This window comes from Notothenia rossii (assembly GCF_949606895.1).
Source record: "Notothenia rossii genome assembly, chromosome: 6".
Lineage (NCBI taxonomy): Eukaryota > Metazoa > Chordata > Actinopteri > Perciformes > Nototheniidae > Notothenia > Notothenia rossii.
This window is the reverse complement of record NC_136909.1, coordinates 22,212,480-22,236,968: the sequence shown is the minus strand read 5'-3', so window position 1 is coordinate 22,236,968 and position 24,489 is coordinate 22,212,480. Positions and strand designations below refer to the sequence as shown.

Sequence of the window (24,489 nt, the reverse complement as noted above, 5' to 3'; positions counted from 1 at the left end):
GACGAGATGAGACAGGCAGTGAGCTTAAAATGACCCCGAGAACAGAAGTGCTGCTGAGTGATAAATGAGACAAATACACGCTACACTCTCTCCCTGTTACTTTTTTTCTGTCTTGCTCTCTCCCATTAACACAACACAAATGGAGCCATCTCCTCTCTCTCCTCCCCTCCCGTCTCTACAAATTAATCTTCCCATCTCCAGCGATTGCACCACTGATAACGTTTCTAAGATTTTCACTAGATATCAAAAGGGAAAACAGCTTTTCTTTCCTCTCCATAAGCACAGATTTGAGAAACTTTGGAGAAAATAAAAAAAACATTGGAGCTAAAATATCCTGATTTGTATTATTTATTTGTTATTGTAAAAGTGTTTTGGGATTGGATTACATTGGATGTGACAAAACTACAGCATCGCAATAAATAAAGTCAGACAAAACACTGTTCCATCTGTCATGTACACTTTTACAGACAGTGGATTTTACTATCAGTCAGTTTATACAATAATATCCTGTCATACCACGGCATGACTTTTACAAGTTAAACTCTGGGGTAATATACAGTGAAAGCAGTACCAGTTACCATTGCAATAAACCATGTGTACAAACAGCTGTGTATAAGTTCTGTGGAAGTAGTCTTCAGATTTATAGCTTTATACATGAGCTTTGTCACAAAACAAAAAAGCAAAAGACCCCACTTTTTTTTAAAACAGGCACACAAGTGGACTGGAAAGTTTCATTGACAGGTAACGCTGGATCGCCAGCTTGTTGACTGAAAGTCTTTGTGAGTGAAGGTTGAATCAAACAGCAGTTGTTTGACACACTAATCCTTTCATTCCTACACAATCTGTTTTAGCACTTTTTAATTACTGCGTAAAATGAAAAAGCCAGTAGGATGCTTTTACTGATTGTTGTTACTCCAGTTCTGTTGTTTCTTTAAGATGTTCTGGACTCATTCTCTTTCTCCTCCGATTCTCTTACTCCTTCAATATCTCTCACTGAGGTCATGAGTTCAGCCTCGAGGAAACTTTGATCTAGTGTACTTAAAGGATGCCATACATTATTGTGTAGCTGCAGTATATGTGTGTGTTTTTGTGTTCTTTTGTGTCATGCATGTACAGTACGTAAGTAGATAACAGTATGACTCTGCTTCCATCTGACTGCAGTTTGGCTTTTATCCATGTATTTAATACCTGTTGTGCTTATTTTATTAACTTTGCTTTTTAAAATACCTGTTTTTAAATGCCTTTTTATAATGTGCTTCCACTGTATTTTTTCTTAAATGTCTTTTATTCTATTTTGTAAAGCACTTTGGGTTGCCGTCTGCTGAAAGGTGCTGTATAAATAAACTTGCCTTGCCTTGCCTTGATGAAATCCTGTCTCCTGTCTACAAACCATTCAGGAAGCAGTTGAAACTCCAACAGTAGGTACATAAAAGTGGAACACAGCTAATAAGATATGGTAGCTTCTTCTTGTGTACTTAATTATATTATTTAATCACTATAAGCCCATGATCATAGACGAGAAATTAAAATAAAGGCATCCTCAAGCTAACTTTCCTCTTCACCATGGCAATCTTTTACATATGTGCATGGCGGCCGTTGCTGCACAAATCCACCGGTTTATTTGGCAACCCATCACTTGTGAACAACACCTCAGCCCTCAGCCTCACTGCATGAAGTCTCTATCAATGGAACAAACACCACCAAAGCAGTCTAGAAGGATCTTACAATATGGTTAGAATGAGTCCAGAGAACTGACGCATCGCTCGTCATCTGAAACCAGCCTTCCATGAAAGATCCAAATCAGAGGCTTGATGCTTTCGACAGCACAGCAAACCCTCCATCACGACGAGCTAAGGAGTATAGCAAATGAGTTGGACCCATAAAAGTGAGACATAATAAACTCCCTGTGACAGCTTGTCAAACTGCTACTTAAATATTCTATTAAAGCTACAGGATGGATTCAGTTGCATTACGTCTGCATGTGTTGCCATATGCAGAGCTCAAGTTTTACTTTCATGAAAAGACAAGTAAGGGGTTGTGGCTCACTACAGTGGACTGAGTGTCTGAGCAGCTCTTAGCTGATTCCCAGTTGGTCTGATAATAGAGAAACACACAGGCACACGAAGGCACACACACACACGCACGCACGCCGACCATTTCCCTTCCTGATGTGATGAAGTCTGGCCGGAAACAGTCATTTCCCTGAATGTTCCCATCTCTCCTCCGGCACACTCCCTCATCCCTGATTCATTGCCAATACATCACGGGAAGAGAGAGAGAGAGATAAAGCAAGAGGGAGAAAGAAGGAGAGAGAGAAAGACAGAGAGAGAGGGACAGAGTGAGAAGCAGAGGAATAGAAACAGAAAGAGAAACAGGGCAAGTAAGAAAATGTGCACGAGAGAGTAGGGGAGAAGGAAGTGGAGACGCTGTCGTTATAAACCGAGAGACAAAGCACTGGAGATAGGAAAACAAGAGATGAAGGAAAACCAGATGTGTTCTCGTCAACGCCGCTCAGGGGTAGAGTTCTCATTGCCAAATATGACTAAGTATACTCCGAAGGGATGAGGTATTTTGAAGAAAACCACAGCAACAACAATACCATAAAAAACATAAAGACATATTCCTTAGTTCATGGGAACTAAGTTAACAAACAGAATGAAAGGAGATGTATATTGCCTGAGAAAAACAGACAAGGGTGTTGGGTAATTTTCCATTGAAGCTTTTTTAATCATGGCCACTTTATTATACTTGTGCATTCACATTTAAATCCATGCTGGCAAAACATGTTGTAAGATTAAAGACAGTGAGTCTTTTTCACAAATTAGCACAGACTAAAATGGTAGAGTACTGTTCGCCACTTGCCAAACCCCACCAAACTGTGAAGGCTTTTTGATCGAGACCTCCTGCTGTTTACCCTCCCACAGGGGCTCCAGTCACTACCTCCTCTTTTGAACCACCAACATCGCATATCAGCACACAAGGGATTTCAGTCACCATGCACTTGAGCTCCGTTTAAGTCTCTGTGTTAACATTATTTCCTTAAATAGAGCTTGTACCTGTGTTATTTAAACTCTAAGGTATTTAGTTCATGGCAGTAGAGTAATGCAACTTGAATTAGGAAAACAAATCAAGGTCCACTTTATTTCCTTTCAATTTGGATGAGTGGTATAACGTCTTCAGTAAAGCCCCTGTCCCACTGTCCCACAATTGACACCAGATGGACACACGATAAAGGAAATGTTCAAATTCGGCTCTGATCGTAACAACATCGGGCCATTCGTGAGGGCATCTTAAGCCATCGTATGACCGCCGGTGGAGTTTCTCAGGCTCTGGCAGCAACTTCGTGAGCGGTGGCAAAATCTTTGGCATGCCAAAAAATTGCCGAAGGACCTTGCGAAGGTTCATTTTCGTGTTGAATTTGTGTGTCTATTTTGCCCTTCGTAAGGCACTCGTGAGGGCATCTTGTCAAATCGTGTCATCTCCGTCTGATCATCCGTGCCATCGGGCATTTTTCGCCTCACGAAGACAATACGAAGGAAACAAGAAGCTGCCCGATTGTCTTAGAAAGGCAACACGACTACGTGAAGCCCTCGCAATGCCGTCGTGTAGCCATCTTATTATAGTACGATGACATCGAGATTGCATTTATTGCACAACAAAATCATGTAAACATATTATGTAAATAACCCAATTTGTGTTCTGTGAAACTGAAAAGGATATTACATTGTTTTTGTTACTTTCGTTGTAGTTGTATGTCTTAAATGTAATTTAGGTTAACTTCCTGTTTTATTTAGATGCTTTTATTTTGAAGGCGAGTTTACGCTGTTGACAGGAAGTTGTTGTTGCTATGGAAACAACATGATAAGTAACATCTTCTAATCTACATATAAAGGCGGAGAAAGTAAAGAATAAAGTGTATGTTTAAATGTTAGCACCCCCGAAGAGGCACAAGCTCTTACGTTGAGTCTGGATACATTCAACTAAATCATCAGTAAAGACTACGACCATATTTTCGTGTGGTTCGGGTGCCATCGTGTAGCCTTCTGTAGGCATCGTACTTGCTTCGGCTGTTACTTGGCTGTTGACCAAGTTCGGGGCCATCTTCGTGCGAAATTCACAATTCCATATTCGTGTGTCCATCTGGTGTCAATTTCGAGACAGTGTGACAGGGGCTTAACAGAAAGCAAGTCAATTGGCCTTTGACTTAGAACTTCTAAATAGACCTTGATTAAAGTAATTTTTTGTAAGACCTGAGGTACGACTCAATCTCTAATCAGTCTTTTCAAAATACTCAAAAAGATCTTTAGCAGGTATAAAAGTGGACTGACAGTCTGCTTTAAATACAACATTTTGTCTCACACTTGACAAATAAAAAAACAAAACATTAATGTTCAACTGACGACACTGTACGGTTTGAAGACCTGCTGTTCTTCTTAACCTGTTGTTGACATTTACTGAGCCACTAACATAAATCTGGTGGTAGGTGTTTCCACAGTAACCAGTAGCATCGACCAGGAGGGTGCAGATTGCCATGTAGGTGCAAATCAGGTGATAGAGTGACACTGATGAGATGGAGGCTGACTCATGATCCACCTATTCTATTGCATCTGTTAAGTTATCATGAAAGGTGTCCCTGCTCTGACATATATTATATGGGCCCAACCATGTAACTGTTTTAGCCTGAAATTAATAATACATAGGTTGACATTGTTAGCTGTGCTTCCAAAAATAAATATACAAATAGGCATATTATTGTATATCACATGTCGATGTATCCTTGGGCAAGATACTTAATGATGAGTTGCTCCCGATGGCATGTCCAACCGTGGGTGTGTATGAAGGTTAGCTAAAAACAGTGTGGGACAGAACAATTTCTGCAGGAATCCGAAGAATCCAGGATTACACCATTCCCCAGATATGTTTATCCAGGAAGAGCTACATAAACACTCTCTATTTATACAGAACCTTATCACATCTACACCAAAGGCACTGGGAAAATATACTGTATTTTGATGCACAAGTGTAAAATAAGACTACATACATCTTAGCCCTTTATTACAGTAACATTAAGAACTTTAAATCAAGTAAAAATCTATTTTGAATTTTGCCGGTTATGCAAATGTGTTAAGAATAATGTTTAGGAATAGCTGCATGTGTCAGGCATTAAGCCCATTCCGCAGGCTAGTTGATTCATGAAGTCTGAGAGTATTAAGCCACTGTAAAGCCTTCTGAGGTTTTAGAAAAGGTTTAGGTTTATCATACCTATCGATCAACTTTGAGGAATTTTACCGTGGAGTCCAGTTGATCAATATGTTCCCCAGATCAATGAAGACTTACAAAAAGCAACTTTAAAAAAGAGCAGAGGAGTCTGTCGTTGCCAGAAAAGTTGGCCACGGTCTCATGCTATTCACATCCTACCCTACAGGGTTTCCTGTCCTGAACTGCAAGGGCAGACGAAGCCTCTCATTACCGAGACCGCAGATGAAAATGAGAGCAAAATGAGGCCCATTACCACACAGGCGTGACTAATATCCCTCTACAGACGTCTCTACACACACTGGACACACGCACGCGTATATAATCGCACACGTGTACAAACGCAAGCATCTACATGCATGTGAATCAATAACGTATCACAGAAACAAAGACGACAGGAAGTTGTTAATAAACGTTGGCTCTATAAACCAGATCTCAAGGCTGCTCTGTGGGGGGAGTCTGGTGCGATCCACTTTGTGCACCTATAGGTTTACGAGTGTGTGCGTATATTCCCTAATCATCCATGATGTCATTAGCGCTAAATGCAACCGTGGCGCAGCCCAATACTTGGCAACTAAATGTCCTACCTTCATTATTCCTCCATCGCCTTTTTTTCCTTCTCTAACCGCTATTATCTATCTGGCCAATCCAGTAATATGTCATCTCTCGTGTGCTTCTCTCATCTTCTCAAATATCCACTCTGCTCTTCATATCCTTAAATGCCCCAGCAGATGCATTACCTTACTGGAATACTTAATAATCAACCTCTAACCAACCACTAGTCTCACTCTTGCCCCGAACATCAGCTCCTAAAATCCTTTCTTACCAAGTTCTGTTCTCTGTGTTGCTCTACGTCTTCATCTTCTCTTTCCATTCGTCATTCCATCACCTATTTTACTCAAATCCTCTACTAACTCATTTCCCTTTGTATGTTTCCATCTAACTGCTACATTTTGTGGTTTAAAGCCATATATCCTTTCCATACATAATGCCCAGCGGTAGCATCAAGTGCTGTTTTTCATATCTAATTCTCATTTCTCTATGCTCCAGTTGTGTCTTCGTTATGATTAATCCAAACTTTTTCTTCCTTGTCTACTTTCCAGTCTCATGTTTTTTAAGTCTTAACCCCCCTCCATTCTTCTTTTTCCGATCGGGTCTGCTGTGTGATTTATAGCCTTGTAACAGGCTGGTATACGTGGGTAAGAGAAAGGGAGGAGAGGTAGATGAAAAGCGAGTAGAAATTGGGCTGTTTGAAGTACATGAAGGAGTAATATAAAATACACCTGGTCCATCCATGGGGCACTCTCTGTACACCGCAACAAAGGGAAGGGAGGGAGACGTAGAGGAGGAGAGAGGAGAGGGCTGGGCCGCAGGGGGAGAGAGGTGCATGGAAAGGGGGGAGGGTTCACTTCGTGTTTCCTTTCAGGATGGCTTTTATGGTGTAACTTCAAACGCTGACCTCCCACATCCCCGCCCCCTACATCCCCCCCTCTCCCTCGCTCCATCCGTCCGTCCGTCCGTCCGTCCGTCCGTCCATTCATCCCTCCCTCGTCTTTCTCACTTTTGTGTATGACCAAGTGGACAGTAATTGGCTATTCTTTCATGAGGCTGATTTCAGCACTCTCTGCCCCCAAGAGGAAGAGGCCCTTTAGCTGCCCCTTAGAAGTAAGTGTATTTGTGAGCATATGTGTACGTTACCAATATTCCAGACGGTAGGTATCAGGTGGTTAAAGGGGCTGCACTGGCTGCCAACTCTACAGGCATTTCATTCACTCTGCACCCCAAATTACAACACAGGAATTGGGAGGTAATACGATCCAGTTTCAACACAAGGTTTTGGTGAAATATCCTTTGGATTTTAGGCAAAGCTCGAAATAACTTTGGTAATGAATAAAACTTAAATTACATATTTTTAAAGTTATATAAAGTGTTGAACGGACATTAATAGGCCCAAAAAGTAAATGGATATGTACAATATTCTTGGTAATGAATAACTGTTTTACTTTTCCTTGCAAAGTTTTATTCAAAGACACCCAGGGGCACTAACTTACTCATGCCGTAAAATGCACTGCACAAAAAAAATGTGTTTCCTACAGTCTACAAAATCTGAGCATATTAAGAGTGATATATACAAGCTGCTCTACTCTTACTAATGACTTCTGGCCCTCTGTGGCTTATAGATCAGTGTGCGTTCATTAATGATGCAGGCGTGTGTGCAAGAGTGTGTGTCAAGTAGTGGGTGAGGGGGATTAGCCATCCCTACAGAGAACTAATTAACACTACACACACGGGCAAACCCATCCTTTTGGGATATTTTTCATGGAAATCATTTTATTGGGAAGGAAACAGCGTGCACTTAAAGGAAGTATGGAAAGAGAAAAAAGGGATACAGTTCAAGACCAGATTCAAAACCACAATGTTGAGGCCAAACGGTCCCCACCCCCTCCAGACAAACATAAACACCGTCCCACACATTGGCCATGACCACACACACAGAAAAAGCAGAGGGTATGTGATGTATACAAGCTCTTAAAAGCTTAAATATGTGTGCGACACAACATAAACACAGACTTAAAAGAACAGGCTAGCCTGTCCTCGCAGACACAACACATAAACAGAATTGGGAGATGATTATGTTTTAACAATAGTGCTGCACAGCTCTTAAAAAATCCCAGCTAATTTATAATAAGCCAAAACCCAGATGGGGAGCTAAAGTTTTTCAAAAAAGAAGGGAACGAGCAAAGCTGAGGAAAGGTTGATAGAGGTATTAAAGTAAAGTGCCTCCTACCTCTTTGTAGTTCACCTTGGGCTCTATTCTCTTCCGCTTTCTGCCCTTCCCCTGATGGCTCTGACTGAGGAGAATCCATTTTACAACCTGCGGAAGGAGTACGGGTGTGAGGGGGGGGGGGGGTGAGGTAAGGTAGTCAAGGCGGGAAAAAGAAGACAAGGTAGTTAGAGACAACAAAGTGATTTTGATCGAGAGGGGATGAGGCAGTGTGAAGGCGAAATGGAAAAAAAAGGGGACATGAGAGAAGTAATCAGAAAGGTGTAATGATGACACAGAGGGAGAAAAAGGGAGAGAGGGGAGAAAGGAGAGGGTGTAAGAGAGTGAATGTTATATCCAATAGCAGAAAGTAAATATAAAACAGACTTAATGCACACTTTCCATCTCTCATGTGGAAATGCATTAATATACATATATCTACTCTCACTGGCAGGCAAGCCTTGACAGAGCGTCAAGTAGACACACACACACACACACAAATGAACAACAGTCTAAGGGTCCGTCTCTCCCTCTCTCACACACACACACGCACTTTTATTCCAACCTTTCAGGGCTCAATTGTGCTCCATATATAACCACACAAACGGCCGGCTGGGACAAAAGAGTAATAGTGAAAGTATGTAACTGTGACGGAGCCTGGAGCGGAGCAACTCCCTACACCATAGATCTCCATTAAACAGACAATCAAGGCCAAACCCCATCTCCTCTCCCCCGCTTCACTTTGTATCTCAGAGTAACACAGTTTGAACTGTTGAAAAGGTGAGGTTTTACAAGCACACAAAGTGTACAAGTCATTTCTAAGATGCAAAAGCATTCAATCATTCTTTGCGTTTTAAGTAATTTAGAATACCTTTGACAAATATACTCTTCCGGTCTGATTTGATTGCACTTCAAACACACAAATGAATGGGCAAAACAATTAAGAAAACTATGAAAGCTCTATGGGAAATATGATAGGCAGCACAGAATGACACGCAACAGATGTACAGCGCTGTGTGCCGCACTTCACTCAGAGACAGACAGAGGGAGAGATGGAAACAGGGAGAAAATGAAAAAGGAAAGGTAGATGAAGCGCAACAGAAGTAAAGATAAGAGATGGTATAAAACATTGTGAAACAGAGCGTATAAATGAGACAGGAGCGGAAAAACAGACAAGACAGTACAGAGAAATACAGGCAGAATATTTGAGTGAAGGAAAAGAGAGAGGTGAGAGTCAGAATACAATCATATCAAGCAATCAAAGCTGCAATACTTAAAATCTGAGAGCTGACCCCGAGTCTGTCTGCCACTCCCCGAAGACCAGAAGAAGAAACTGGGAAATAGAGAAGAGGGGGAGAGAGTCCTTACCTCTGCTTTGACTTCTTCCACCAGCCTTGCCTGTGACCACACGGCACTTCTTTCGTACAGCCACTGAACGGAGAGAAGAAGGGAAAGCTGTGAGCCGGGGGCAAGTGATCGGGACGGAGTGGAATGCTTTGCAGAGGCACAGAGAGAGAGAGAGAGAAAGAGAGAGAGAGAGTGAGAGAGAGAGAGAGAGAGAGAGAGAGAGAGAGTGAGAGAGAGAGAGAGAGAGAAAGAGAGACACCAAGCAAAGCAGGAAGGGGAGGGAGAGGTGGGAGGAGAGGGAGGAGGTGGGAGTGTGATCACTTGTTCCTCTGGCGGAAACTCGCCAATTGACTTCAGAGGATGAGAGAAAGGGGAAGGAGAAAAGAAAAAAAAGAGGAGAAGGAGGAAGGAAAACATCATGTCAATAACAACAGGACGGACAGTTACCTCCTCCATGCAAACACACACCTACGCACAGAGCAGCTATACAGCACAAACACACAGCACTTACTCTCTAACCTTATTAAGGCTTTCAGCTGCTCGACTGATGCTGATGACAGTGAGGGGTTGTGTGTGTGAGAGCGTGGTTATGCTAGTGTGTGTGTGTAGTGGGAAAATAAGAAGAAAGACAGGTAGTGCAGGAAAGCAACGTGTTATGTCACACACACACACACACACACGAGAGAGATGCAGCATGATATTCATACTATCTACTGTAGGATACACACACATATGCCCCCGCACACACATTCAGCTGTTAATGCTGTTACCATAGCCACACACAAAGTTCAATACAATAGCTGCATGCCTAAGTACTCTTCTGTGTGTATTATATACAAGTACTCCGGCAGAAATAGCATGATGGGTGTGTGTGGAAGCCAAGGAGATGGGGAGAGAGAGCCAGACACAGAGGTACAGAGAGAGGGAGGTGTTCGAGTGGGCTATATGGAGTAGTGAGTGTTGAAGCATCAAATTGGCATTGTGTAACAGGATACCTACCACATGGCTCTTTTGCTGCCTAGATCCCCACTACCATTCCCTGAATAGAAAGGCTTTTGTCTACCTCAAAATGTCTCTTCATCCTGCCCCCGTCTGTGTAGTGTCTCCATTGAATCAATATCAGGTTGCAAGTTCAGAAGTTACACCTCTAATTCATAAACACACACAAAAGGCATGCCCTTGATCTTCCTGAGATCAATACACAGTTTGATTTTGCAATCCCAAATACAATGACAAGACAATACCAGAGTCTTTTGGTACCATACCTTACTTTACTGAGTATAGAACAACTATTTTTACAATAAAGCTGTTTTTTTTATTTAATATATAAGCCAAAACTTTCACGAAAATATTTTAATCAAACAATCAAATCGAAGCTAAGACAAATAATTTGGCAACAGAAGAGCCGGATGGGGTTAGGGTGCCCACACTTTTTCAACTTGGGAACTACTTTTAAAATGACCACGCCCAAGTGATCTACCTGGGCCGCCCCTACCCAATCTGCGCGCTTACACTAATTGGGCCGCATAAGCGTATAATAGTGCGCCGCATTTGCGCTTCAGATGAGGAGGTGAGGCCCCCTCATAACTGCATGAACCCGTATGGCACAATACAACTCAGACCGGCTTACCTGTACGTCAATCAAGTGGCAAATGCCATAGTAAGGAGGGATGATATCCTAACTTTGAAAAAAAAGTATATATAAAAAAATATACATATATTTTTTTTCCCTTCGTTTTTTTTCAATGGCATGCGATTTACCCACACTACCCTTGCGATCGACCGATCGATCGCGATCGACGTATTGGGCACCCCTGCCCTAACCCAACAAGGAAAGTTTGAACTCTCGTACTTGGCACTCTTTCCTTTGTTAAATTAGCCAATTTAGATTTATTTTAAAGCTGCACAGGCTTGTAGGGCGAAGTACATCCATATCAAAGTTCTGCCTGGAAGAACTGTAAACACTTAATGCTAGGTAAAGCAGTTTAAATAACTATGTTATATCTGTTTGTAATAATTGGTTTTAGTTATGTGAGCCATGCAGACAAACATGAAATGTTAAATTGAGCTGTGAAGGTAACAGGCCGAAAGCTTGAGTAAAAATTCTTAAACGAGGTTTCTCAGCCTAGATCCATCATTCCAAAGAGAGCGCTTACTCATCCAAACTCTGAGGTCTAAAATAGGCCAGCCCTGGCTTCTCTTACTCCAGGAACGTCAAATGTCATTGTTTATTTTTAGGCCAAACCATTTCCTGCCTTTCTCCAATTCAAGCACATTGTCGAGGGATGAATAGAAAGCAGAGGGAGAGAGAGACTTTTAAAATGTGTTAGTGTCTAGTGTACATAATACACAAGCACTCGCATCTGTAAAAGGTTTCGATCGATCTGGCTGATCTTATTAGCTGGTGACTGGCACATCAAACACAAAAAAAGCCTCTGCAAGACCACTCTAGTCATCACCCAATCAGGTGTGAGAAAAAAGCAGTCCCTCCATGCCTCCCTCCCACCCTCAGGCCCCTGAAAGGCTCCATTTACATCATCACATAATCTGCAAGGTGAAGGTTCCCAGACAGCAACAAGAGTGCAAATACACACAATGCACATACACATAGAGGTCATTAAGATCAGTTACCATGGAGATGGGAGAATTGAAGAAGCTGATAAAGTGGATTGATTCAGGGAGTGTGTGTGTGTGTGTGTGTGTGTGTGTGTGCGTGTGTGTGTGTGTGTGTGTGTGTGTGTGTGTGTGTGTGCGTGTGTGTGTGTGTGTGTGTGTGTGTGTGCGTGCGTGCGTGCCTGTGTGTGTGTGTGTGTGTGTGTGTGTGTGTGTGTGTGTGTGTGTGTGTGTCAATAAGAGAGCAGAGGAAGAGCCTCACCTTGTCAAGATACACTGACAGTAGGGGGTAATAATGATTCAACAACACAATCAAACGTAAGATTAGCTCTTTAAATAAACGTAGCAGCTCGTGATGCCCTCCAGTGGAATTCAGTTCATCATCAAGATGTCATCAGATCTTTTTTGAAAGTTGAAAAATAAATATGCTATACTCAATGTCTAGCAATTTCATAATGCCTACTGGCTAAAAGTCACGAATAATTTAAGCCACAGTATTTATAGTATACCGAAAGCCATAACATGAGACATAATTGCCATTAGAATAGTGTCATTACGCCGCCATTTAAAGCTGATAAATAGTGTGAAAAAAGTAATGTAGCTTCTTTTGTCTAGCAAATGCTAAGATCACACTCCCCAAAACAAGGAAAGTTCCCCCAGCGTGGAACCACACTTAACCCCGTGGGCTTTGAACTGGATCAGAGCACAGCATGTTAACTTTATTAAAGTCTAGTTGATGCATGATCTCAAAACCCTATCAATCTGTTATTAAAGATGATAATGCTCAGGTATCAGCAGTCCACTGGATATAAAAACAACAGGAGAGAAAAACTAAAAAGGAAAAGCAAACTAAGACTATTGTGCTGCCCTTTAAGGAGTGACACTTATACGGTATTTGTTTATCCTGAGAGCATACCAACACCAAATCAAACCCCAAGAGTTTCTTTGTGGGCTGCCTTGGTCAGAACATGGGATTCAACAAGCCATTCAGATTTAGTTTTCACCTACAGCTTGTGAACAACCTTTTTTTTGCAAAGGTGCACAATATTTCCCTCACACGCCTAAACAAGGCCAAAACAAAACCTTTCAGATAGATTGTGAAAAGTGGTTCATTCAGACTAAAAAATAGTTTTTTATTATATTCAGGTATAAATGGTCTAGATTAAATTATTATTAAATGTTTAATTATCCACCTTTATTTGGCTTGTTGATTTTTAACTAGTGAAAATATATCATTTATTCAAGCAACATGCTCAAACTCTCTAAAGAGGCAGAAAAAAAAGACTCTTCATACCTTTGGAATTCCCGGTCGATCGAGCCAGTCAGCATGAATAGCACTGAGGGTGAGGCCTTCTCTGCAACACAATGGCACAAGTGTTAGCATTATTCCTATTATTATAGCAATGGCTGTTATTGCCCAAGACACCCTATGAAAACATGGCTTTGGTAAAATATGTTTGGGGTCGTGGTGGACTAGAGGTTTAGGCCAACACCTTAAACAAAAAAGAGGGGCACACCCATTTTCCTACACAAGGACAAGCAAACAGGCATGTACAGACAATGAATTGGGTTTATGTGCATGTATAGCAAGCAAGTGTGTCAACACAAGTTTGCGTGTGGCTGAGGAGAGACTCAAGTGTATGGTTTTGCAGATGGAAATGGCCATATACATACAGAAAAACAAACGGTGACAGAAAAGGCTTGCATATACTAATGTGCACACAAACAAGCATTCCACAAGCAGTCCGCAATGTGTATTTAAGTGTTAGGTACACAACTGTCAAAGAGTGACTTCCACAGCAATACACCCCCCCCCCCCAACCCCATCATCAATCCTGCCAGGCTTTGCTTAAGGGAAATTCCCCACTTGGCTAGTCTTAAGCTATTACTGTATATTAATATGTTATGTTGAGCCCATTAAAAGGTGTTATTTTCCACAAGGAAACAATTTAATTGAAGGAACTCCAACCTGAAAGCACAGATAAGGGAATCTCTAACGCCTGACATACTTTTATAAATACATTGTACTGTATAATACTCAGAAAGATGCAAAGTCTTGCCCACTGACAGACATGTCATTGACATCCAGGAATTTTGGTTTGCAATAAACTACTGAAGTACTTGTTTCTATTTCAGACATTTAGATACTTTCTTTTCCAGTTCTTCATCATGTTCGGCAACATGTCTCTCTCAATAGGTCTATTGCTTTAGACCTTTAGATCATTACATGCCTTTACTACGAGGCTGTAGTGGCTTCAACCTATGTGCAAGGGGCCATTTAAGGACACCTCAGGCTGAGCTTGTCAGGCTCAGCTGGACCCTGTCAGACAGGAATCAGTTTGCATCAGTCAAACTGGACTTCATCTGCCTCTCATCTCCTTATTTGCTGTAGGCTGATGCTATCATGGTATAATGGTCGCAGTTCATTCTGTGCGGACCCAAACGTCTGTGTCAAACTTCAAGAGAATCCTTTTAATACTTGTTGAGATATTTAAATTGGGACCTCAGTGTCGGACACACAAGCAAGAGAAGCAATAGAGACTCCGCTGCTGGAGCTTTCTGTAAAATGAGGCTTACAACAAGCTGTTCGGGTAATACTCCCTTTATAAGCAACACTTCGCTATCAACTTGACATTAAAAGTGATTTCACCACAAGCTAATATCAGCTCTTCGCATGTGGAGATGAATCAAAGAGAGTATATAAAGACTGAACATCTGCCAGATCAACAGGGAGACACCATAAGGCAGGATTACATGGTATTATGTGCATAGATTTCATTCGTGGCAAACAAAAGGTTAATACACTTAATACACCACAGGACCTGTCAAATGCTGTTTCATAATAAGACTGGATATAAATAAGCTTTATGTCTCACGAGAGCAGACTAGACAAGTGTTCACCAGTCTTTTCACGTTGAGCTTGGTATCTTGATTTCATTTGATTGGTTATTCACCTTTATGGTGACATACAGTATGAGAAAGAATGACGTTGATATCTGGAAAACCATGGTTTCTTATTAGTAGAAATCAATGAAGAAATCATTTTTGTAATGTTTGTTAATAGCTTTTTGTTAAGTCCTATTCATGTTATGTTCCTCATTTAGTCGGGGGAATTGGCAGGATATTTGATCGTGCACAAAGAGCGGCCATGACCCTCAACAGTGTCTATTCTCATCCTGAACCGTCTAGCATGTTGTTTACTGAAAGAGGCATCGGATCCAAATATTGACTGTCCCCAACTCCCCCTGTTTAATATAATCAATCTCTGCGAGTCCAGCAGCACACTCCACATGACAGAAAAAGCAAAAAGTCAACACGGAGGTGCGGAGGAGAAAAGGAGTGAGAGAATAAGTGTTAAAGGGTTGGGAGAAATAAAGTGAAAGACAGACAGGGAGAAAGAGATAGACAGGCAGAAGAAGAGGTTAATGAGGCAATCAGGACAAATAGGGAAATGAATCATTAAGCGAGCGCAGAGAGGGAAAGAGAAAATTAGAGAGGAGGAGAGGTTATCCTTTTACACTTCAATTAATATGAGAGTGGATAAGACTGCTCTCTTAACAGGATTTGTTTTGGGAGCTTTCGCTGGTCATGTTTCCACAGCAGATTAAAAACTGAGGCCAAATCAACACATGCTCATATATAAATCTGCAACAAGTCACATCTGTTGAGAAAGAAATTAATAACATATCTTGAATCTGTACTTGAAACCAACCTAGTGATACTTTAGAAAAACCTAAGTGATTTGAATGCGTAGAGACATTTCTTCATTATTCCTGATTTACACTGTAAGCATTATTCATAGCCACTTACGTACCTCTCCAAGTCGGGAAAGGTAATCAGCAGCATTTGCAGGAAATCCTGAAGGAAAAAGAAAAGAAAAATACAGACAGAAATGGATGCATTTAGCGAGGTGTGGGTTGAAGACAAAAAGAAAGAGAAAGGCATACTTGATCGTAAGTCAGGAGTGAAAGGTTAAACAGTGTTTATGTTACATACATTATTTAGTGGCAAGACTCAGGCTTTCACCGAAGAAGCACGAGCCAGGTGGAACACATCACATATCACACACACACACACACACGCTTCCAGGTGTGATCACTCAGCTTCATGGCTCCAGCAGAATAAACATATGTGGCTGAGCTGTAAAGCCATCAATTTGAAAATCTGCTGGAGAACGTTCAACTATTGTAAACTAGTGGCAGCTTCAAATTAATTAAATGAAATAACGTTGTGCCTCAGAGACAGGTCATATTAAAACCGTCTAATCTGAGCTCAGCTTGTTATTAACAGCCTCTCAAGTAGCTGGAAGTTAACAATGCAATCTTCCATTAAATTAATCTGGTTTCCTTTACTGAAGCCCCACCTGAGACAAGATGAGTTGCCCATGGTATTTCTTCACAAATAATCTGAAGAAATTGATGAATTGTTGCTCTCCCACTTGACTGGCCAAGAACCCGAGGAGGAAGTAACCCTAGACAAAGGACAAATAACAACAAGAAAACATGATTCATGGGGAGAATAACTTTTAAGCAACATCGATTTTCACTTTATCTCCAATCCTAGCACATCCAACAAAAAGAGCCACATCTTGCTAAAGAAGTTTTGGTAATTTTGATTTATGTATTCTATATCCCTTTTGTTTTTGCTTTTCTTTATTATTGCCACTATTCATTTCCCCCTGATTTTTCCCATTGTCTTTCTCTCATTTATCTTACCTTGAGGTAGTGGACTTGCATGAAGGTTTTGTCTGGGTTAAGGGCATGTTTAACCGTAGATGAGCCAGAGTCACTGACCTGACCAGTGTTCCCCATGTTAGGCCTGCAGAAGGACAAAGAAAGATAGGTAAGAGACAGGTAAAGAAAGGGCCCATGATAAAATGGAGGTGTCCAGAGAATGACACACACAGAAAAGCAAAAACCGAGAGGTATTGGAGGGAAAAAAACATAACCAAGAATTATTATTTTTGTATCCCGCTCCAGGCATTTTAGTTGCAGGAAAACCACAATTTATAAAGAGCAGGAATACACTGTCAGCAGCCCAAAATCCAGCCACTCAGCCGATCCTCTCAATGGCTAACCCTTTGCCAAGTTGCCATACTTTGCCCGAGGCAGGCAGGAAATCAAGCTGCAGATTTATAATAGCATGCTATACTGTTTATATGACCTCACAGTGTTGCGCTCTGACTTTACTGCCCATGACTCACTGAGCGAACATATAACACTTTCACAAAAAAGCACCAATGTCCACAGGCACAAAAGAGGCATGCTCCAGGTTTTGCTTTGCCTGTCACACAGATACAAATCATCCCTTCAACCTCCATAAACACACATAAAACCAATAAAATCCAGACAAACGCAGCACTGACGTGGGATGCTGTGCAATGATAGTTTCAGTTAGGCGGTATTGATCAGGCTGAGCAGATTAACTCAGTGTGCCAATAGGAAGGCCTTGAAGGATCCCCCCCCTGCCACATCGATACGCTAGGCGCCTGGCCCACCAATCAATACACCCTTCATCACCGGCTAGCACTCTTCCACAGGACCGCTTCATGACAGGTACACACACACACACACACACACACACACACACACACACACACACACACACACACACACACACACACACACACACACACACACACACACACACACACACACACACACACACACACACACACACACACACACACACACACACACACACACACACACACACACACAGACATGATGGAGACCAAAAACACATTCGGAATCGCATTCCCACTCATTTATCTTTGATGTAAAACCTTAAAGTTTCATTTTTGGAGTAAGGCTTTTACTGCGAGACACAAGTTGCTCATATATTTGATCTATTTAAGTCTTTGTCCAGGCAGGCTGAGCAAAAACGCAGGATTAGGATAGGGTTGAATACAAGGTGGTTTGGCAGAAGTTAACAACAATATAGAAACAGAAATGTTTGGTTTAGTCATAGGACTGAGTAAGGATGTCATCAACTTTCTGGAGTTTTTTTAATTCAACTAGACACTCTTAGAAGGACTTTCATAATGCAGATGAAGGTGTGTTCCTCCTTATATACACGTGCGCATGTTATATTCATGTTTTGTGTGAGAAAAAAAATCAATAAATCAATGTCACGATTTGGGAAAATCAATTTTAGGAACATCCAAGTAATATTGCTCATTGTCTTTACACAAAGCTCAATATTAGGAAACAGTGAAAATATGGATTGACATAATTATATCTGTGAAACACACTGTTTGTCTTAGCCATTCAACAATTTGTCCTTTAAACATCCTATGATGTGAATCATGGCCACTGTGTTTCTTTATTGTGGAGGTACTTTTTAACCTGCTCTCTGTCCAGTCTCCTGCCTGTAGTGCCCATGTCTGTCTGTTACTGCTGATAAGATGAAATAGACTTTTTCTGAGACAGCAGGACGTGCTGCCTCCATGGGAAATGATGTGTGTGTGTTTGTTTGTGTGTGAGGGTCAGACATACAGAAAGCGAAACACAAAACAATGATAGAACATGCATTTTCAGAAAAGAAAATGTGTCAGTTTCCTGCGTGAGAGATCCGGCTACGGAAAGAAAATAAATCTTGATCCATCAGTGCCATGTTAGACAAAAGAACTCTACCCTTCCCACTGTCCAGACCAGGGTTGTATGGATGAGTAAATCTCTGTCTTTCCTCTCCTCTCTTTGTCAGAGATGATTTACTATAGCTTTAAGAGGAATCACTGCTTGCTGCCTTGGAGAATCACACAATAGCTCAATGTATTGGAGAATAAACACCGCTCTAATCTGGCTCGTAGGCCATGTGTGTGTGTGTGTGTGTGTGTGTGGGTGTGGGTGTGGGTGTGGGTGTGGGTGGGTGTGTGTGTGTGTGTGTGTGTGTGTGTGTGTGTGTGTGTGTGTGTGTGTGTGTGTGTGTGTGTGTGTGTGTGTGTGTGTGTGTGTGTGTGTGTGTGTGTGTGTGTGTGTGTGTGTGTGTGTGTGTGTGTGTGTGTGTGTGTGTAGCCATGCATACACCTTGGTGTGTCTGGGAGAGAAAGAGCAGAAAGAAATCAGGAGCTATAACTGACAGAACTTAATGTAAAACGTACACACACACGCACACACACAGGTTTATAGCTCCGCCAGCCATATCCTGACAAATTACACTGGGCCGACTGTGGAAACCGGATAAGGTAGAGCAGTGGTCCCAGCAGCCTAGTGAATCAGCAGGGAGAATGGCGTCTGGCCCAGGCTGCCCTAAATATAACTCATCTGAAATGGACTGATAAACACTGGGCACAGGGGGCCCTGCTGGATCAGGGGGTGTCGATTGTGACCCACTGAACTTGTAAAAGCACAATCTGCCATTTAGCCTTTATGTGTGTGTTTTGTGTGTATACTGGTGGGGTTTAGCATATCTCTCTGTTCATCCCATTGCACTCTTTCCCTTCACCAGGTCCTCTCTGATATATCTGTGCATTGTGACAACCGGTTTGTGGTTAATGTCATTTATATTATGTTTGCCCACAGTTATAATGCTAAGCAATAAGTGGAGCTACATTATGACCTGGACATACAAGCTGTATAACCCTCATCAAAAAGCAGCAGGTATTTTCCAAACTTTGAAATAAACCAAGATGTTTAAATAACCTTGAAATGCCTCTTGAGTTTAACTAAGATTCAAGTCTTTGAGACATGGTTGAGAGTCATAATGTTTCTCATAATTTCATTGTTCAAGAATGGTATGCAATGCGTCAGACTGAATCAGTCATTTCATGCTTCAGTATTAGTATTAGTATTATTCAGTATTGTATCATGGAAATACAATTGGGTAACATTTTAGTTTACAGGTCTGTAATTTCTTGGTCATTTGTTGAGGGGGTTCATGGAAATATGTATGTAAAATGTAGTACTAAACATTATTTATAAGAAGAATCTCATTCATTTGTTTCTGGCAACTTTATTCTTCATATCTGTTGAATTGTATGCTTGCTTGTAGGCACATAACTTTCGCACATTAAGCTGACCTGCTGTCCACTTAAAGAAGTACTACGTAACTCAGCAATTTCCCTTTAAGTTTTACCAAATGATATAGTTCTTTCCATGAAACTAATTGGAATTTATTCTGAAATTACCAACCTGTATCATATCCCATTTTACCCAAGCCAAGGTCATATTGATGATCTAAAAGTGTTCATAGCATTTTCAGAGTAAAAACCTGTAACTGAGTGAAGCATTCAACAAATGAAGGCTCATTCATGTTATTCTGAAACACAGGGTTGCACAACACAATGCAGTTGTAGCTCAGTGCACTTATGTTCCATCAGAAAAACATGCCAAAGCTAAAGAGAACAAAAACAGTAGTGCATTCCTGTAGTGCACTTTTTCAAATGTCTTCAGAACCAGTGTAAACGTCATCTACATTACAATGGTGAATTCCACTGCACACTTGAGCAACTTACTTAGTCTTTTCAATACTAATGTGTTTCTGTGTAAGGTAATCCGTCAACATATATGTCTTTGTTTGTGCATGTGTTGTTTACATTTTTCCGATGTGAGTTTAGCGTTGTTGACTTAACCTCGTCAGGTGCAGAGAAACCTAACCCTGATCCTCCTAATCACCCGTGTGTCTGCCTCATAAAGGAACACCCTGAAAGACCCCTAGACAGACACAGCTTTCTACTGCTTATTTAACCCTTTCATTCACACAGCTTCCTGTTTCAAGATCTAATCACAGTGTCACAATAGATCATTCTACTATGTTTAACCCTACCAAATGTATAACTTCATCATTCACAACATACAGTACATTGGAGGTAGTCAACATGTCAGTATGGACACTGAGGTACATATTTCCAAACAGTCACCGATGAATAGCTGAGACCTTTATAAACCCATGAGGACAGTCCTTTAAAGCAACAAATGAGTTAAATCATTATAACTAATACATTACGTGTTAGACGCTTTTATCCAAAGCGACTTACATAATCAATACTATGGGCAATCCCCACAGGGGCAATTTGGGGTGAAGTGTCTTGCCCAGGGACACAACGACATGCTGACTGCAGTGGGGTTTGAACCTGTGCTCCCCTGATCCCAACACCAACGCACTATTCCACTGCGCCACACGCCTCCTGTAATACTGAATATTTCCCTAAATTAAAGGAAACTCTTAACACTATCAAAGCGTTTCCCTTGTGTGATGACAACATGTTATTAGTGAAGTGACATAGTTAGAACTTAGTGCCAAGCAGAAGTGCCATGGAATCAATAACACATCGATTTGCTGTCACGCTCTGCATGGTCTCTTACAAGCGTGAAGGTCAATAGCGCACTATGCAACAAGTGTAATCTCCAGTGAAGAGGCTTTTTTTGTTCCGAGGAACAGTTACAATATGAAAGGCAAATGCTAACACATGCGTTTTGACCCTTAAACGGTTAACTGAAGGCTGGGGCTTAAAATGATAATCCGCTGATGACACTACGATTCCACCCTGGATAAAACTAACTGGGTGTGGGTCCCACATTGTCAGGATCAGATGAAGAGTTAGTATGTGAGCTTGTGTGCCACACCTGTACCCCTGGAATGCATTTACCTCACGCTCACGTGTGTCTCTGCACGTGCAGATAGTTACACTGACTGCAGTTAGAGGATGTTGCCACCACTGAACTCGTTGAACCAAGGGTGCTTGAGTGAGTCTCTTTTGAAACTTGGATCAAACTAACAGTGTGGAAGACTATCAGCAGTGAGCATTTGGGGTCAACTTCAAGTCTGCATCAAGTATAGTTTTTGTATGTGTTCATACACAGTTTTCATGGAGCCATTTCTTCTACAGTGGCAACTACAATATGATAATAAAAACAGATGTACTGGACAAAAGAACACACACTTACCTGAGGATTTGAAGTGCCTCGTCTGAGTTCTGCAACTCATCAGAGAGCCGTCTCCACCTCAGCAGAGCCTTCAAGTCAGACTGTTCTGCTGTCTCTTGTGAGGGGAGCTGAGGGGTGAGATATGGAACATTTAAAATATGTGTTAATTTAGAGAAAAGACATCAGAGAAGGAAAACCTAAATATGGTGATTGTATCAGCAACAACCAATAACAAAATCACACACTGTACCTCTGCCACTGTTTCTTATTAATGTTGGCAGCAATGATAGGTCTAATTAAATCTATTTCTTCCGAGCTAAACACACATCATAAAGGTGACATGGTTAAACAGCAGAGACACAAGAAAGACATTTGTGTAACTCTAGATGGTGTGGGAAAGCAGGTAGGAGGATTAGATCCCGGATCAGAGATGAAGTAAGTGTTGCAAGCAAAAGATTTATACCCATGCTCTGACCTCGCCCTGTTTTTTCCCTTCTTATTTCATAAGTATCCCAAATCGACTTTATTAAGCACTTATTAAAAGGATATCTGAGGCATCATCTTTAATTGTATCTATGATCTGCACTCTTTTGAGGAGTAGATAGCAGTAGTTCTTTTAAAAAAACGTACATGGTTCAGCTTTCTCCTTTGACGTTAGTCGGAACAAAGTTTGAGTTTGATGGTTTATTTCGTAGTTGGCCCAGGAAGTAGTTCACCCTTTTGTTTAGTTTGGCCAACTTCTCTGACCTTGAGTGTGCTTTACTGCATAGAGACTTGGGTTGGTGTCTGAAACTGTTTCCCTGTTTGTCTGGTGGATTGTTTTTAGTAGGGTAATGTAATGGCCAACTCTACATAAAGTGTACTCTAACCACAACAGTAACATTGTAAAATCCAAGCACATATGTTGTGGAAATGGGAGATTGAATGTTGCACTTTACCAGTAGTATTAATCTGCTGGATACTATGTTATAATGGTAATTTTAGACAAGAAAGAGAAATAAATGAACTACACAACCTAAAAAACTATTTCAATAATCATTAAGATAATAAACAAAATGGTTTAATTTCTAATAAGAGTGTTATGCGTTTTAGCTTCTTTGAATTAGCCAAAAGCAAACTGGGCTTCTTCAGCTGGCTTAACTTGTGGATTTGGAAGCTTACTGTATATTGCAAAAAAGTGTTTGTTTTCAGTGAGTGACAGCCTAAAACTGTTACTTTCATAAAGTGGCTGTAGTAAACTACAATGATTGGGCACTGATTGTTCAGTACTTTTTGAGCTTGGGCCCAGATAATGTCCTCCAGGTAGGTGGCAAAGCCCTCGCTGATCCATTCCTCAGTCCAGTCTCGTGCTCCGATAACCAGGCCAAACCAGGAGTGGGCGATCTCATGGCAAATTCTGGACCCACACAGGGACAGGCTCTTCTCTTCAGTACCAGGACTCCCAGCGCACAACACACTCTGGGAAAGGAAAATGATATGGGGGCTGGGGAAGACAAATGACAAAGTACAAGATGAATGAGAGAGATAAAATCAGGAATAAATTATAAAAGGGAAGGAAACAATGAGAAATGAGAGAAGGAGTGAAGGGATAAAAATGGCACAAGTATTAGACGATGGGAGGATATTTAAAATATATAATCAAGTATGCTCAGGGAGTAAGAGACAGACAAGAACATAAAGAAGGGACAAAAAGAGGTTGCGGTAGTGCTACAGTATACCTTGTTCCCTCACAAACAGACCTCAGTTACTGAGGTTATGTTACACACCTATGATTACAGAAATGGTTGCCTGAACACGCCATGAACAATAAGACGAACCCAAGTAGTATGGGAGTCACTCACCCTTTCCTTCATCTTCTGACATATTATTAGCAAAGGGCAGCTTACTCATCAAATGTTCTTGCCAAACATAACTATCCTGTGCAAACATCAAGCAAGAACACCATGTTCCCTGGACTAACAATGAAGGGTAAAATCAAATAAATAAAAATAGCAATTCTAAGAAGTTTTGCCCAAATGTTTTAGATTTAACAAAACAGACAAGGTTGTTTAAATATAGCTTCCACTCCTCCTGTTTCACTTTGTTTCTAAACATGACTTTAAGGGACTGCTGCCAATATTACCTTTAAAAACAAGTTTAACATTTTCTTTTACAATAAAAGATGATTATAAACCATATATATATCCTAATTTAAGACCTTGAGAAAGCATTGAGAACAAAGCTGGATATAGGAGTTCCTGTGCACGGAAAACTCTAAGGGTCTGTAATTATTGACTGTAATTACTGACTGATTTATTGAGCAATCAAGTTAATAGATATTTTCCTCGCTCTTTTTCCACAAGGAAATAAAACATATGGTTATAGTAATGATAACATTTTAGATAAAGTGCACTTGAAGTTTATATGAATAAAGGCAGCAGTGTTTGCATCTGGGCGCTCTTTAAAACCGATAATAAACTATGTGCAACATTTACAAACCAAATACACTAAACAGTCTTTGTGAAAAAAAAATTGGGCTAGTTATGCTTCTATAAAAATATAACATTAACAGTGAGTGTACATGGGTAACTCAACAATTTAAAAGCCTCAATAATTAAGATAAATAGCAACATAATTGTTAGCAGATTTAAGTTGATAAATACT

The 24,489-nt window shown here is 40.9% G+C and overlaps 1 protein-coding gene across 12 annotated transcripts in view; it reads right to left on the bottom strand.

Annotated features, from left to right (window-relative positions):
• aopep (aminopeptidase O (putative)) overlaps positions 1 to 24,489 on the bottom strand; it is a 68,723-nt gene that overhangs the window by 25,876 nt on the left and 18,358 nt on the right. For all 12 annotated transcript variants that reach the window (XM_079688452.1, XM_079688455.1, XM_079688460.1 and 9 more), the window contains 8 exons: positions 23,116 to 23,329; positions 21,868 to 21,974; positions 16,696 to 16,798; positions 16,344 to 16,451; positions 15,795 to 15,838; positions 13,275 to 13,335; positions 9,389 to 9,451; positions 8,045 to 8,131 (listed from right to left, as the gene is read on the bottom strand). In XM_079688452.1, coding sequence (XP_079544578.1) covers positions 8,045 to 8,131; positions 9,389 to 9,451; positions 13,275 to 13,335; positions 15,795 to 15,838; positions 16,344 to 16,451; positions 16,696 to 16,798; positions 21,868 to 21,974; positions 23,116 to 23,329 — 787 coding nt within the window. The remainder of the gene's footprint in view (positions 1 to 8,044; positions 8,132 to 9,388; positions 9,452 to 13,274; positions 13,336 to 15,794; positions 15,839 to 16,343; positions 16,452 to 16,695; positions 16,799 to 21,867; positions 21,975 to 23,115; positions 23,330 to 24,489) is intronic.